The 16,328-nt window shown below is 40.5% G+C and overlaps 1 protein-coding gene across 1 annotated transcript; it reads right to left on the reverse strand.

The window, feature by feature from the left end:
* Positions 1–11,461: 11,461 nt before the first annotated feature.
* Positions 11,462–14,304, reverse strand: LOC104426975 (fatty alcohol:caffeoyl-CoA acyltransferase). Its single transcript, XM_010040142.3, has 2 exons — positions 13,781–14,304; positions 11,462–12,783 (listed from the first exon to the last, which is right to left on the reverse strand). The coding sequence occupies exons 1-2, from the start codon at positions 14,234–14,236 to the stop codon at positions 11,848–11,850; spliced, it is 1,392 nt and encodes a 463-aa protein (XP_010038444.1). The 5' UTR covers positions 14,237–14,304; the 3' UTR covers positions 11,462–11,847.
* Between the last annotated feature and the right edge of the window lie 2,024 nt (positions 14,305–16,328).

A 16,328-nucleotide genomic window follows, 5' to 3' on the forward strand; every position in this document is an offset into this window, starting at 1 on the left:
TGGACCGAGCGAAGATCTCCTCACTCACCTAGGCACACCTAGGAACTCTCAAAGCTGAAGCAAGGTAACATGCCCATTGCAGCATGCTTCAACAAGCTGTCCGCACTTTGGAATGAACTAGAGGTAGCAAAAGAGAAGCTCGAAGGGCCTGAAGCAACTTACAGTAGTATAAGGCAATAAGGGACGGAGAAAAAGGTAATAGGGTTTCTCTTGACTATGAATAATTCATACCTCAAATTTTGATTGCATATTCTAGCCATGGATCTAGAACTATTGCTTGGCCGAATCTACCAGCTTGTGGTCTAGGAAGAGAGGCAATGACTCTCCTTGTTGGAGTTTGCTAAGGGAGGTGAGAGTATCTCACTCGCGGCGAGTGGCAAGGTTCTAGCAATAGAACCCTAGAACATGATAGAAGGGCAGTGGAATTATGGTTCAATTAAAACAGAGAAGAAGGCCCCAAGGGACACGGAGCGGATGGCCCACAGCCCATTAGCACTTATATCTTGCAATTGGACAGCTCACGGTCCATCAGCACCTCAACTAAATTGGATGGTGGACATGAATGGATGATTAAGGCATCTAATGGCTAGATTTTTGCCACATCATCCAAAAATTACAAGCAAAATTCCAGAGGAAAAGTCAAATTATTTTGCGAGAATTGCAAACGCTTGCATCACACAATTAACAATTGTTATTAATTGCATGATAAACCTGTAGAAAAAGGAAAAAAAAAAAAAAAAAAGAATTTCAGCAACCTATCAAATCACCAGCCCAACTAGTTTGAATGCTAATACAAATAATCAGCCCATTACATGGGGACAATATCAGCAACTTATGCAGGCATTATAGAAATTGGACACTTCCAATAGAGGAGAGAGTTAGGTATATCCCACCGTTTGATAAACTCTATTTCAAGAAATGCGTGAACAATCGATTCGGGAGTAAGTGATCACATTGTCTATAACAAAGGTTTCTTTTCCATTATACACAAGGGGTCAAACATTTCTATTTCTATGTGACTTCCAAATGGAAATGTCATATATATCACAATGACAAGCACAGTCAGTCTTAGTTCTCAGATCACTCTAAAAAATGTTCTTTATGTCCCAAAATTTCAGTTTAACCTCATTGTGTCTAGAGTTTGTAAAAAAAATTCCTATAAGGTCCTATTCGATTATGGTACTTGTTTCTTTCAAGCTCTTTTGATAGACAAACTGATGGGCTTGGGTAAACTCTTTAAAGGATTATTTTTTTGGACTAGCTTTCCAAATGGTTTTTACTTCTCCTACATTCCCTTGAATAAAAAATCATTGTGTAACGTGACTATCAATGATAAAAGTTTCTTTTTACATTCAAGGATGGGTCACAATGCTTTTTTTTTTCATACCCTTAATGTCAAATATGTCCCCTTGCGAAGCAATCATGAACACATTTTCCTTTTAGCAAAATTCATACCAATAGTGTTTTTTCACCAATTCATGTTGATGTCTAGGAAACTTATCATACAACACATCATGATTGCTTTCGTTTCTTTCTCACAATTATGGACAATTATTCGCGTGTCACATGGGTTTTTCTAATGCAATCCAAAAGTCAAGCTATCTCCCATTTAAAACTATTTCTTGCCCTATCAAAGAATTACTTTGGAAATTGTATTCAACACATTCGTAGTGATAATGAGAGATTATTTTTCAACAATGATTATGCTTCCTTATTTTTTCATCTCATGGCATACTACATGAGAGCTCCTGCACCTAATACCCCACAACAAAATGGGGCGGTAGAATGTAAGCACCACCATCTTTTGGAAGTGGCGTGCACACTAAAATTCCAAGCTTCAATTCCATAAACCTTTTAGGGAGACTGTATGATCACGGTAGCTTACCTGATCAATCATATGCCCACTCGAATTCTTGGAGAATGAAATCCGTTTGAACTACTTTATGGGAAGAAACCGAAGCTGGATCACTTGGAGGTCTTTGGTTGTTTATGCTATACCACCATAGTGGGCCCTCAGGACAAAATGGGTCATCATGCCCGACGTTGTGTATTTGTGGGCTACCCAAGTTTGCAAAAAGGATATTGTCTCCTTGAAATTTCTACAGTTGAATTCTTCGTAAGTAGAGATGTTGTCTTTCATGAAGAAGTGTTCCCATTCCATGAAAGGGAGTCATCATAAGAAGATTTAGACGTCATGACTAATTCTCGTCATTTCTTTTATGAGGAAGAATTATCTCAAAATCCTAAATATGTACTTGCTGCACCTCCGAAGAATCCAAATTCCGTTGGACACTAGCTCTAATTTTTTATGAGATTATCACTCTAGAAACAACTGAGGAACAATCATTTAACAACATTATGCCTATTGAAGAAGCTTCCTGTCATGCCCCGAACCCCGAGCGCAAACATCTCACCATGCTCATGCAAATGTGCGACGTTCCCAAGACACGTCGCCAACCCATTCATTTTATTACGCATGCGGAGGCGAAACAAATCCCCTGATAACAATTAACTTGGGATAGAAAAGTAGGCAATCAATCACAACCAAACACTTACATAAACCAACGGAGTTCACAAACAGAGGCCTACAACCAAAAGTCTACAAAAGGACAGCTTATAAAAGGGACCATCCTACGACGTGTAAGCCGAACACGATCTCCAATCCTTGAACTTCACCTCTGTAACTCCACAAGGCCAACCATAACGATCTGGCCACTCCGTTCGCTAGGGACCTGAAAATGTAAGCCCACAATGGGGTGAGACATTGTCTCAGCAAGTTCACCCCCATAAACCCCTATTAGAAAGAAAATACACCAAGGATGACATAACCACACCATCACAAACAATGAGACTTACGTTTGTCTCAATTCCTTCCTGCATGTTAGCACAGTTCATATTACTCAAGCATATACAGTAATAGAATTCAAACAACCGAAACGCCAATATTTTCATATAACCAACAACCATAGGAGTTATGATTATAAGACTACATTGTTATAACATGTCCCATACCATGCCACACAATTCCGCCTCATAATCCGATACATCAAATCATTCAGCATGCGTTTCAATTGTTATTCACTACCACACAAGGGCATAGCCTACTCGCAGTTTGGAAATCTACTAACATTTAGTCAGGCATCATCTCCCCTCCTTAGAGCACGGTTTCGTCACTACGTCAACAGCATTTCCAAAGAAACATAGGCCCAAAATCAATTGCGACCTAAGCCTGTTGTAAGGGGGGCATCCCGTATAGGGTAAGTCCGGCTTAACAACTCAGGACAATTTCCTCTTAATTAACACAAAATAAATTCATGCTCGGCTCAGGACACTTTGCATTTCACTCAATGCTTCCATTTAAAATAGTGATCCCGGCCTCTTTTCTTCATATTAAAAATGTCTAAGAAATTACTCACGTGTGTGGGGACACATTAATTTTGAACCAGAAAATCAATGTCTCACTTTTTCAAATCCCACCATTTAATATAATCCTTAAAATCAAATTTTGGTATCAAAACCCGACACCTGGGATTTTCTAAATAAAGTACATATTTTTCACAATCAACACTCAATTTGCAATATCCACTCATCAAATTCATAATCTGAATATATAGCAGTGATCAGCGCGAAATTCTGACAATTTAAGATCCCAAAATAATTTTCGGAAATAATAAGTAATTAAATTTATTCCGAAAATTAATTAAATAATAATATCTTAATAATTTTATATAATATATTATATTATTAAATAATTTCGAAATATTTATTTATTCAAAAATAATCAATAAGGTCTAATCAAGATTATAATAATCTAAACATCTACTTAACCTTAATAAAACATGCATTAAACTAATCACACCCCTTAATCGAATCCACACTTAATCAAACTAAACTAACAATCTAATCTCACTTAACTTAAACTAAACCTCCCTAAGCATCATTAACTCTCTAATCAAGGTTTAGGGGGCTAAACTTACCGGAATTGCTTTTCAATGAGTCTCCGACAAAGCTAATGGCGAGGCGGTCAACAAACCTCCACGGGCGACACCAAAAGAGGATCAGAAGGCACCCAAAATGGGCCTTGAAGATCCGGACCTAGCTGGAACTTCCAACTAATGACCTTGGCCGGAGGAGGGTGGCTCGGCGGCTGGTTAGGCGTGAAATCGGCAAAGATGGGTGACGACAGCTCAAGTGGTGACTGGTGGTGGCTTCAGTGACTAGGCGGGACCTCCGGCAGCCCTGGCGACGACGAGCAGCGGCTGGACGGTCAAACAAAGGTGCTAGGATGTGTGGATGAAGGAGAAGCGGCACTGGCAACGAGCTGGCTTCGGCGGGCTCGCGATGGCTCTCCGGTAGGCTGGACGACTACCACGATAGCGATGGAGGTTTTGACAGTGGCTAGCGACCAAGGACAATGACATACGATGGTGCTAGAGGGTCGGGGCCACACGAGCTATGGTAGAGCATCGAGCTGGAGCCGCGCACACGGACGAGCAGCGACGGCGACGGACTCCGACGAGCGAGCAAGCGAGCGGCCGGTCGAGCAAACGGAGGGGTGGCCGAACGAGCTCTTAGTTCACATGGCTTCTCTCTCTCCTCCCCAACTCCCAAGACAACTCCTTGTTTCAAGGAAGAAGAAAGGCTTGATGTGAGGGGTGCTTTTTGGGGGCAATTGTGCACCCTACACTTGTCCAAATCCCCTTCACTTTGGCCCCACCACGACCTCACATGATGTCACTTTCCACTCACTTAAATCTTCCACAACAACCTTCCAATGGGTCCAATTTGCTTCATGTGCCATGGCATACGAATTTTGAAAGTTTGTACCTCAAATCTTTCAATTTCATTCAATCCTCTTCCAATTAAGCCAAATTGAAGTCCATAAATTAATCCAATGTCATCCCACTTCAATTGACATATTTACTTGACCATGGAACCATATTAGATCCCAAAAGTACAACCAAAAGCGGGCCTACTAATTTTCCCAAACCAAATTAACCATACTTTGATTTTCCGCCGAAAAACTCGATTTGTAAGAAAATCTTCTGAAGATGAGTCAACGTTCCTAAAATGATTTGTGACACAACAGGACTTCCAATTTCTGAATTTGATTTCAATTTCATGATTAATTTCACTTTGGCACGATACCAGCGTATCCTAATCTATTGGGTAGCTTTTAGAAAATTTTCATGCATTTAACATGTGGTTGATCATTTTCAAGCCACAATGTACATCTTCGACATATTGGCAACTCTCGGTTGTCGTGGAAATCTCAAGGTTTCAAATACGGACACAATGTACCAAAACGATAGAAAAGTCGGTCCAATGCCAATCGACAAGGATTGTGCAATCTGGTGGAATCACCCACACTTGATTACATGCCTTTATTGAGTCAACCTATCTCCGGTCACTAATTGATTTTTAACTGTGCCGTACTGACCCTTGCAGATTAGCTCGGTCGAAATGTCACTTTCTGATCAAATTCTCAAGTCTAATGCATTATAATCCCTTAACAGCTTCACCTAATAGACTAGTCTTCTCGTGAGTGGCCAATTCAAAGAAAAGAACTATACACGTGTAGATGAAATGCCCGTCTCATTTTACTGAAAATAGAATTGGAAAATCGGGATGTCACACGTCAAATCCTTCGCCAAGTCCCACTTCTAAGGAATCATCATCATCTCCACCAAGGATCCTCCACATCGCTCTAGTGAAATCATCCATCCACCAACATGGGCTAAGGATTACATTTGTGCGGCACTCAATGCACCAGTTATTCATTAGCCAATCTCATCCTATGTTTCTTTCCATCAACTTTTGATGGAATATAGATGCTACATCAGCCATATATTAGAAGAGCAAGAACCATCTAGCTGCAATGAGGCATCCACCGATCCACAATGGCAAAAAGCTATGAAGCTAAATTGCAAGCCTTAATCGAAAATCAGACATGGGAGCTTGTGAATGGGTGTATAAAATTAAGTATAGAGTAGACGGGTCTATTGAACAATACAAGGCTCAATTAGTGGCTAAGGATTTTACACAACAAAAAGGTTTTGATTACCATGAAACCTTTTCTCCAATAGCCAAAAATGTGACAGTACATTCCTTCTTATTAGTTGCTGCTCTCCATGATTGGCTACTACACCAAATGGACGTGCACAATGTTTTTCTTCATGGTGACCTAGATGAAGAAATTTATATGGATAATCCTCAGGGTTTACGAAGATGAGGAGAATAAGGTATGTCATCTTCGTAAATCCCTATATAATCTCAAATAAGTTTCCAGGTAGTGGTACGCCAAGTTTGCTCATGCTCTCACGATAGCGGGATTCAAGCAGTCCAAATATAATCATGCCCTATTCACATGAACAAAAGGTATGTTGTCTATTTATTTGATGATATACTTAAATGATATTCTTATTATGGGGAATGAAAAAATTGCCATAGAGAGCCTTAAGGAATATTTAAATCTCACATTCCACAAAAAGGACTTGGGATCGCCCAAAAATTTCCTTTGGATTGAGATTGCTCAATCCGACCAAGGAATCTCTCTTAGCCAACAAAAATTTGTATTAGAAATTATATCAAAAGCAAAGCTATCAAGGTGCAAATCGTCTATCATTCCGATCGAGTAAAACATCAAATTAACTATGGCAGATTATCATACAAGATCATCTCAAAATGAAGATCCTATACTTAGAGATCCATCAAGTTATCAAAAGCTCATTGGAAAACTCATATACTTGATGATGATCAAGCTCGATGTATGTTATGCAATACAGATCCCGAGTCAATTTATGCATAGTCCTAAACAATTTCATATAAATGCTACTTTAAAGGTCATAAAATATTTGAAAAAATGCCCAAGATTTGTGCTCCTTCTCTCCAAGAAATGTAACATGGAGATGACGGCATATTGTGATGCAAACTATGCAGCTTGTCCCACGAGGTGAAGATCCATCACTGGTTTCTACATTAAGCTGGGGGACTCTCTACTTTCATGGAAGACAAAAGAACAAGCAACTGTCTCACTATCTCCAGCCGAAGCGAAATACCGAGCCATGGTAAAGACCACTTGCAAGATAGTATGGATACAAGACTTACTTCAGGACCTTGGGATACAAGTGAAAGGACCAACAAAGTTATTTTGTGACAATGATGCGGCCCTCAAACTTGCAACGAATCCCATAGTACATGAAAGAACAAAACTATATAAGTGGATTGTCATTTCACTTGAGACAAGAATCAAGAAAGAGTAAACAAGACAAGATAAATTAGGAATACAGAACAGCCTGCAAATGTTTTCACCAAACCTTTATGTCAAAGACAACGTGTCTATCTATTGAGCAAACTAGGTGTCTTGGACATCTAAAAGCCACTAGCTTGAGGGGAGCTTGAGTGGGAGTGTTGGAAGATATGCTCAAGCTAGACGAAATCCATTTAGATTGAGATCGATACATTGACTCAATCAAGGATTAGATTAGATCAATCAAATATTAGATTTGATTCATAAAATATATTTTCCTTCCTTTTGCATACATCTTGTACTATATCTACATAGTATTGTACATTAGGGATCAATGGAATAGAAAACATAGAAATTTCCCTAAAGTTTGTCTTCTCCTTCCCGATTTGTCCTTCTCTTCCTTAAGCTTCTTGCCTTTTTTTTCAAACAGAAATATAAAGCCTCTGTAAGAGCTCAAGCATCAATTGTAGATTAGCCGATTGCGCAGCACGACAAAGTGAACTGCTAGCGTTGTCAGTAACATCCTGAATTCTCTATATTTGATAACATCATAGGGTATAAAGTTAATTTTTAATTGACTTAAAATTCTGGATGACGCGGGTTTAAATCTTAAGTGGGTCATTAATTTTGTTACATGCAGGAAATTCCAAGGACGACCTCCCGCGTCCATAGTCTGTGATGCTTTGAGGTTAAAAGAATGGATGCTGATGCATGAGATGATGATGTAGGGTGATAGTAATTGATTTGCTGTCATCTAAGTTATATAAGGGGACTGAATTGCTTCGAAATACGTATTTGATGATTTCCAATTTTTAAATTTACCGAGTTAAGATTTTCTTAATATTTGATATTTTTCACTAATAATTTTAGTGAGTTCAAAATAATATGGACTTATTAATATTTAGAGCGGACACTGGTCTCCTTGTTTGTGTACCAGAGTACAAAATATCTTGGTAGATTAGCAAAGCATCTATTATAGAGTAACCCATGTAAAACCATTTGTGACCTTCTAATTTGACCATGTCACTTTTATTTTTCACCACATGTTTTTAGCTACAAGTTATCACTGTTTTTAACTTTGGTTAATCGATCGTATATCTTTTTAACTCTTAAATAATTTTTAGATACATCCCCATTCTTTGATCGCATGAGCCACTGTAAGTATTTAAGTTTTAAAAGGGAAATTTCAACTTGCTCTTGCCAAAAAAGAGAGAGTTTCGTGTTACTTTCCATCCTCTTTCATTTCCCACTCATTTGAAGTAAAAGTGAAGATCCCATGTTTGTATTCCTAAAACTTCTAATTCGATAGTTCAATTGTTTACCATGTGAATTATTGAATTTCCTCTTCATTTTATTATTTTGCAATGATCTGCCTATCAAATTTTCGTCACTTGAGTATCTTATTGAGCAAAGCCCAAGCTTGCCAATACGTGACTTGACCAGCTTGCTCAACTTAATCAAGCTTTTTATAAGCTAGAGTTTGGCATTTTATCAACTCAACAAATTTAACTTAAAGTTTCGTTCATTTTAAGAAAAATAACTTTTAAGAAAACTTTTTTCAGAATTTTCAGCATTTGATTCGTGGAAAATAAACTAGTCAAGTAACACATTTTCCACTTATGGAAAAAATACCTTCAAAAATGAGGAAAATGCTTTCCACTCTTTAGAAAGCATAAAACATTTTCCATATCTTATTTTGCCTCACTTTCTTTCGCCAAACTCATTTTCCGTTTATTTTTATGTTCTCATTTTTCCTTTTAATTTTCAAATCAAGTTTTTAATTATTTTTTATCTTTTCCTTTTTCTTTTCCTTTAATTTTCTTTTCTTTTTCTTTGGCTGGTCCCTAGCTTGTGGCAAGGCAGAGCTAGCAAGGCCCGAGCTCGCTCGAACCCACCTAAGGCAAGCTTAAGCTTGCTTGGATCTAGTGAGCCGCGAACTTGGTAACCCACATCTTGGTCAATTGCTAGGTTGCCGGTCACCGTGGAGGCACACAACCAACAGGGGGAGGAGGAGGAAGGAAAAGAAAAGGAAAAATTAAAAAAAAATTAATAAATCGATTTTCTCTTAATTTTTTCCTAGAATATCAAATCAAATTGAAAATATTTTTTAGTTTATATTGAGGTTTCAACCGTATACCGAAAGATATTATCATTTTTATTGAAAAATAGCTTCTCAGAAAACATTTTTTACAAACGTGACATTTTCCATAAAGTGAACGGAGCTTTAATTCTCTTATAAGTGAAGAATGAATAGTGGCTAAACAATAAGGTTATCTTTCATCGTTTAGATTTCTAATCAAGATAAAACTGAATATTATAGAATATGAAATCCAAGTATTTTGTTATATTTGATTTACCGTTTGGTGAATCGTAGTAATAAAGTCAAATATATTCATATCATATTATGTACATTTTTTTTTTTTTTTTTTTGTATAAACGGCATATCAAGATAAATAAACCTAAAAATTCACAAACACAAATGGTAGAAATCTCTAGAGAAACTGTTGCCTAATTTACTTTTATTTTCTTATTTTATTTTATTTTATTTTTCCTCTCTTTGTTTATTATTTTATTTTTTATTTATTTTCCCCCTTCTATCATTCTCTAATGAGATTTTTTTACATAGCATATTGTACTAATATACCTAGAATACAAAAGTACCAAAAATATGTAAAAATATATATCTATATTTATATATTGAATTTATATTATAAGATAGAATTAAAGTTAAATATATAAATAAAACAAAGATTTAATTAAAAAAACTATTTTTTTTATATTTTGAATTTCTTATATTAGAGTTCAAATATTATTTATATTGAAATACAATTTCAATTTTGTTATTTTAATAATTTTTTTAAGAAAATAAATTTTCTATTGTAAATGTTAGAAATCTTATTTACTTTTATCTCTCTTATTTCATGAGATATTTTTATCCCATTTAAATCTCTCTTACATCCAACTTTATCATGTTTAGAGTAGACATCAACTATAAAATAGGATAAATTTTATCTTATCTCAAATTTTATCTTCACCATTTTTACGTAGTTTAGAGTGAAGAATGAATCGACAAACGAGAAAAAGAGTAAAGAAAATGCAAATGTCAATCGGGCCCAGAAAAGCCCGTGCCTTCTTTTACGGAAAACAAAGGTGAAGTCGTAGATATGAATGCAGCCAGCTCACCCTTCTCTCTTTGTCGGCACACTTATTCGGTTTTTGTGTCGTTATCGTCCAGCTATCGGACGACGCAGGGCACCGCCTCCGCCGCCGCCTCAGTAGGCCCATCCTTTCGGAGCAATAAATTTTGGCGTCTAGTCCCCCCACGATAAGAACCCACGGGGCATTTACATTTTTTTTTTTCCAGGTTTTATAAGCGAGATGTGCATGAATCGCAAGGAGTACTGGCCATAAAGAATCCAATGTCGGTAGGAAAATTCAGAGTTATAATCAATAATTTGATCGTAAGTCTGTTCCCTATTTCAATGTATCTTGTGTCCACAAACAGAGCTGGCCATAAAGGCTCTCAGGCCTTTGGTCGGGCTGTCTTGTTTACTGTTTCGATGCACCTTGCACTCATCCAAACTCGTCTTGGATCTAACTTAATCTACGTGCCTCGATCTTAACTCTGACTTGGCAAAAAATGAGCACAAAACAACAACTGTCTGAGCCAAACGATACTTAATGTCAATATGCTTTGTTCACTTATGATAGATAGGATTCAAAGCTACATTATAGTGCAGCTTGGCTGCCACAATGTCTGGTAACACTTTTCCGCTACAATCCAGAGTTTGAGAATTAATTGCCGCCGCCCCACCCCCCCCCCAAAAAAAAAAAAAAAAAAAAAAGCCATGTTGTCTCCTTTGCTATAAAGGAATAAAACATTGTCCTGCAACAATGCATTTCAACTTACTGTACCACCTACTTGAACATGTGCCCCTAACATTTTGCGCTCATTCAAGTCACCAATGTGATTAGATTCATATGGCTCATTAACTCTTTACAACAGCCATCTCTTAACTACTTGATTCCAATCAATGAGGTCCCTTCAAATATCCGAGGATCTACTTCACTCTACCCATGTACTTCATGCACCGGCTAATAACACTCAGTCCCCTGTCCTAACGTGCGTCAAACTCACACCAAACCTATCTCAATCTTCGGGACTCAATCCGAACTCCGTCCAGCAAGAAATTCACCCCAAAGCAAGAGAGATGCGTCTACTTTCGCGTCGTCCATGTATAGTTGAACAGGAAAGTAAGCGGGATTTCCAAATTATGTAACCTTACAATGAAAATCGAAGATGAACAAAACCCATGGATCCAAGAGTCGAGACATATGACCATATAATAATCAAATAAAGGCAACAATCTTCGGGTTCTCACCTACACTGATGAGCGAGAGACGATTTTGGCCGCCCGACGTTCATATACGATACTTGCATGAGTACATCCACAGATAAAATCCACACATGCTCATCTCTATCTGCATATGTTCATATACGTACCAAACCCAACGTGCATCTATATATCTATATAGAGATATAGATATAGATATAGATATATGGATCTGAATAATGCAAATTAAGGTCCTGGATTGTCTCAGGCCAAGAACTTGTGGAACAGAGACTGAAACTTGGCCATCTCCGGGCCGGGCAGGGCAACCAAGACATTAACGCCATCGCCGCCATTTGGGCTAGTCGTGATCATGTCCGGGAAGAGCAAGATGATGTCCTTGCGGTGGTACACCAGTGGACAGCTGTACCTCGGCCTCCCCCACGGGTACTCCACATCGGTGAACCCGAGCCTCCACCACGACGACACCAGCACCTCTCCGTGCGGGAACCCCACGTTTACCTCCCCCCAGTCGATGACCGACCTCGCATACTTGTCTGTCATCCTCCCCGCCCCCTCTGTCACCATCTCTACCAGCCTCCCTAGCGGCCATTCCTCCAGCTCCCCGCACGTCACCGTTGCGTATGCCGTCAGCACTGCATTCCCCGCATAACCCCGTGGCAGCGGGGGCTCCAGCCTTGGCCTTATGTCCACCGCGTACAGCAGCGTTGATGATCGGCTCTTGCTACTACCATCGTCAGTGCCATCACACGACGACAGGGCCTTGCACCGCCATATGTGGGCAGTCACGACATTGAAGCCGGTGACACGGGCCTTGGGATAGGGTGAGCCTGGGCCGCCGGCGTCCTTGGCGGCCTTCTCCTTGAGATGGGCAATGTCCTTGGGAGAGAGCTTGAAGATCTTGAAGTCAAGGTCCTCAGGGGTATCTTTGAACACGAGGGGGCGCGAGGAGTCTTGGCCCGGAGCGACGTCAAGCTTGAGCAGCTCCGGGTGGGGGAACGAGATCTGCGGCGGCGAGCGGGCAGCCAGGAGCCGCCTGTCGTTGCAGGGATCCACCGCCAGAGGCTTGTCGGCAGCGAGCGCGGCCAGGTTTTGCAAGAACATCTTGAAGCTCAACCCGTCGAAGGTCCCGTGATTGGTCGATATCCCCATCACGAATCCCCCGCACGTGAACGACGTCACCTGTCCAACCAATCATCGACATCACAAAGCGAGAAACGCTACCTCGTCTCATCACAAGGAGAGTACCGAAAAACCATCCATCTATCTACAAATCATGCGACGTGTAGCGATCGACGAACTCCACATGAAGTTGCGCATGGTTTAACCATTGCATAATGCTATTGTAAACTGAAGACGACGAGGTGAGTGAATCACGAGGCATCTTGCAATTACTACGTTATCTAACAACACAATGTGGAGGCCAATGCTATTGAGAAACTTTTCGAACCCATGGCCCGGAGCGATTAAAATTCACAGACTGAATCATAAAGAAATGGGTACGGCGGCTCCTCTTCTTCTTCCGACAGGGACCGATCATGAAGAAATTGGTCAGGCCACCGGGCCGAGGTGGTGCAGAGGTGGAGATGATTTGGGAGGCTCGCAACCCCAGTTTTCTCTCAAGAGACGGAAGGAGATCAAGAGCTCCTGCATTTATTAGCTGGTGGTGGGTGTAACAGTGCAAAGAGAAATATAACGTGGCCGTGCGTGACCGACCAACGATGATTGCCGTAGGCAACGGATCCGATCAGGAACTTCATCGTAGAAGAGTAGCTAATCTCAGTCTTGTTCATGGAGATTAGATGGTTTCGTACCACACATTCCACAAAACATCTTATGTAATGACGTTAATTTCACACATACTCGCCGACTCAAGGCCAGATATATTCACCTAGATCGCTATTTTGTTATTTTATTCCATCTCTAGGATTTCTGGAATGTGATTTTAGACGGATTTAGACGATATTTCAGGAGATGTTATTTTGCATTTTAGAAGCTATATCTCCTCTAAATAATGTGCAGTTTCCAGCTCACTAATCAAATAATTCGGGCTTTGCAAGCTGCAAGCTCATTATCATATGGCTTTAAATTCGGAAATGTATATATGTGTATAGTGTAATATTCTCACGGAAATGTCCGTTGTATCACTGCTCACTTTAATTGCACATACATTACATACCTGGACTATGCACAAGGGCTGATTGTCAGGTTGCAGAATGTCCATAGACTTGGTGACCAACCGCTCGAAGGCCGGGTTTGGATAAACCAAGTCCCCAACGTCGTCCAGGCTGCACTCGCTGGACGCCACCACGAACCCCACTCCTTCCGAGTTGCACTCAATCTCCAGCCGCCCACTCGCAGCGTTGAACTTGAGCCGCCCACTCAGGAACTCATAATGCACCAGGATCTTGGCGAGTGCGACCTTCAGCGTCTCGGTCACCTTGTCAGGGGGGAACTCCACGTGCGCAGGGAAGAAGTGGATGGTCTGGACGTCGAAGTTGAGGACCTTGTCGATGTTGGACAAGAAGAAGGGCTTGTTGGGGACGGGTTTGGACGGGAACACCAGGGAGGTGTCGTGAACGGTGACCCTGAGGTCCTGGATGAGGCGTGGAGGTTCTTGGTATAGAGTCCCCATCCTGTTTTTCTCTCTCTTTTTGCCTATCGATCTTTCTCAAGCGCATCACTCACACATGAGCAACCTTGCCTCCTACATTTATATATATGCAGAAAGTTGCTTAACCAATCCCATTAAAAATCTCTAGGAGTAGAAAATGCGTGCGTGACCATGGTGGTCCCCCAGGAAAGAAGCGAGTAGAAGGAAAATTGTGTAACCGGACTCAGTATTGACTCGACAAACGGTGCGCAAGACGTATGCCAACGGCTCCATTTTTTACTATGATCAGCTTTGTTACGCATGACATCTCATTATGAAGGTGGGGTACCGCGACGTGAGGGGCAAGCCAAGGTCAATTCTACATGTGAAAAGTGAACGAAATTGCAATGGGGACCGTTCAGGCTCTTTCTCCCTCCTTTGGTGCTTGTGAGATTTGCCAAGATGGTGTTGCATCATTGACTGGTGGTCTCCTACGCACAATAAATACGGACTCAAGAGCCAGCTGGTTGGATTGGATGCAGGGAGAACGTGGCTGGGGTTATTAAAGAGAGGTGGTTGAGTAGGTTTGGAGATAAGAGAGGGGTTGGGCAGGGCATTTTCGGTTGTGTGTGGTTGCCGGGAAATTTACCATTTTCTCATCTTTTTTTTTTTTTTTTTTTTTCTATCCTTTTACTATAGTTTCTCTTTGGTTTTCGCCAATGGCTAGCCTTAGGCAATGATGACAGAGGACTAGGCGAGGATCACCTTGCCCGGCTCTAGCAAGTGCCGCCCTCGCCAGCCACAAGTGAAGGGACAGCCTTGCCTGGGCAAGGGTTGCCCTCGCAAGCCACAAGCTGGCTAGCCTTACTTGGGTGACGGTTGTGCTCATCCAATCTAGTGAGGGCTTGCAAGCCCTCGTCTAGTGGCCGGGTTGCCGAACCCTCACCAACCGCCATAAAGGGAAAAAATAATTAAATAGTAAAAAATTACAAAAATTGTCTAGTCAGGACCAATGATACCACATAAGACGACCAACATTTATGTTAGCGATTTTCGGCTAAAATTGATTAGATGGACTACCTTGGCAAATTGTTGATAGGTTTAGTACTAAATTATCCAAATTAAAAAGTTTATGACTAAGTTGATGTAGGTGCAATATGTTTAATTTTTTTTTTTTTGATAATTTCCCCTCTAGTTGCCTATATATAGTTGTGTATTTATGGGGTTCAATTGCTAGTTAATGATTTTCCAAAATCATCTATTTTCGAAAGGCTTGGGTTGAGCTTTCCCATATCTCTCGATTATCATACTCGTCGAAGCCGCCTAGTGTTCATAACGCCCCTTTTGAGAGTCAACTCGTCTCTCGAGTACCAAATTAGTTGAGCTCATCCTTTTAGTCTCGAGTACTGGTTACCAGTCGCAATTGGACAACCTTGGATCCCTGTCAATCTCATATCCTACCTCGTAAAAGAAGGTGTGCCTAGCTATCAATATAGGTTCAAGATCCTCTTAATATGCGGGGTTAACTTACGTATTCCTTTTACCCCCTTAATAATTGACATCGACACTTCAACAAGCGAAAACTCTCTCTCTCTCCCTCTCTTGATTGCCACCATAAAAATCGCAGCTCCCGTCGACAAGTTCGCATGGAGGTTTTTGACCTCTTTAGTTTCGAATGGAACCTCCAAGCGCGCACTGACATGCGGACACGGATTCAAACTAGCATAGGCATTGATGACAAGGATGGAGTCACGTTGGCACGGACTGATAACGATGGCGGGCCGGTAGCATAGCCGGGAGAAAGGAGGAGAGAGGGAGAGAGGGGGGGGTGGGTGGGGGAGAGAGAGAGAAGGAGTAAGAAAAATAGGAGGAAACTACATCCCAAACGTTTGACATGCATGTTTTCCTCTAAAAATGCTGTAAGTTCAAATTTGGAGATCCCTACCCTAAAACTTTTGGTTTGCCTTCTGCTTTATATGTGATATGGCATAAGATCGTCCAAAAAGGTCGTTGGATTAATTTAATGTCGAAGTTGGACGATCGAATGTTTTTGCAAGTCCACAAATTATTCAAACAACCTTGCTAGACTAATGATATTAGTTCCTTGGACCCATTAAAAATCTGGCCATACATA

This window comes from Eucalyptus grandis, chromosome 2 (genome assembly GCF_016545825.1).
Source record: "Eucalyptus grandis isolate ANBG69807.140 chromosome 2, ASM1654582v1, whole genome shotgun sequence".
NCBI classification, from domain to species: domain Eukaryota; kingdom Viridiplantae; phylum Streptophyta; class Magnoliopsida; order Myrtales; family Myrtaceae; genus Eucalyptus; species Eucalyptus grandis.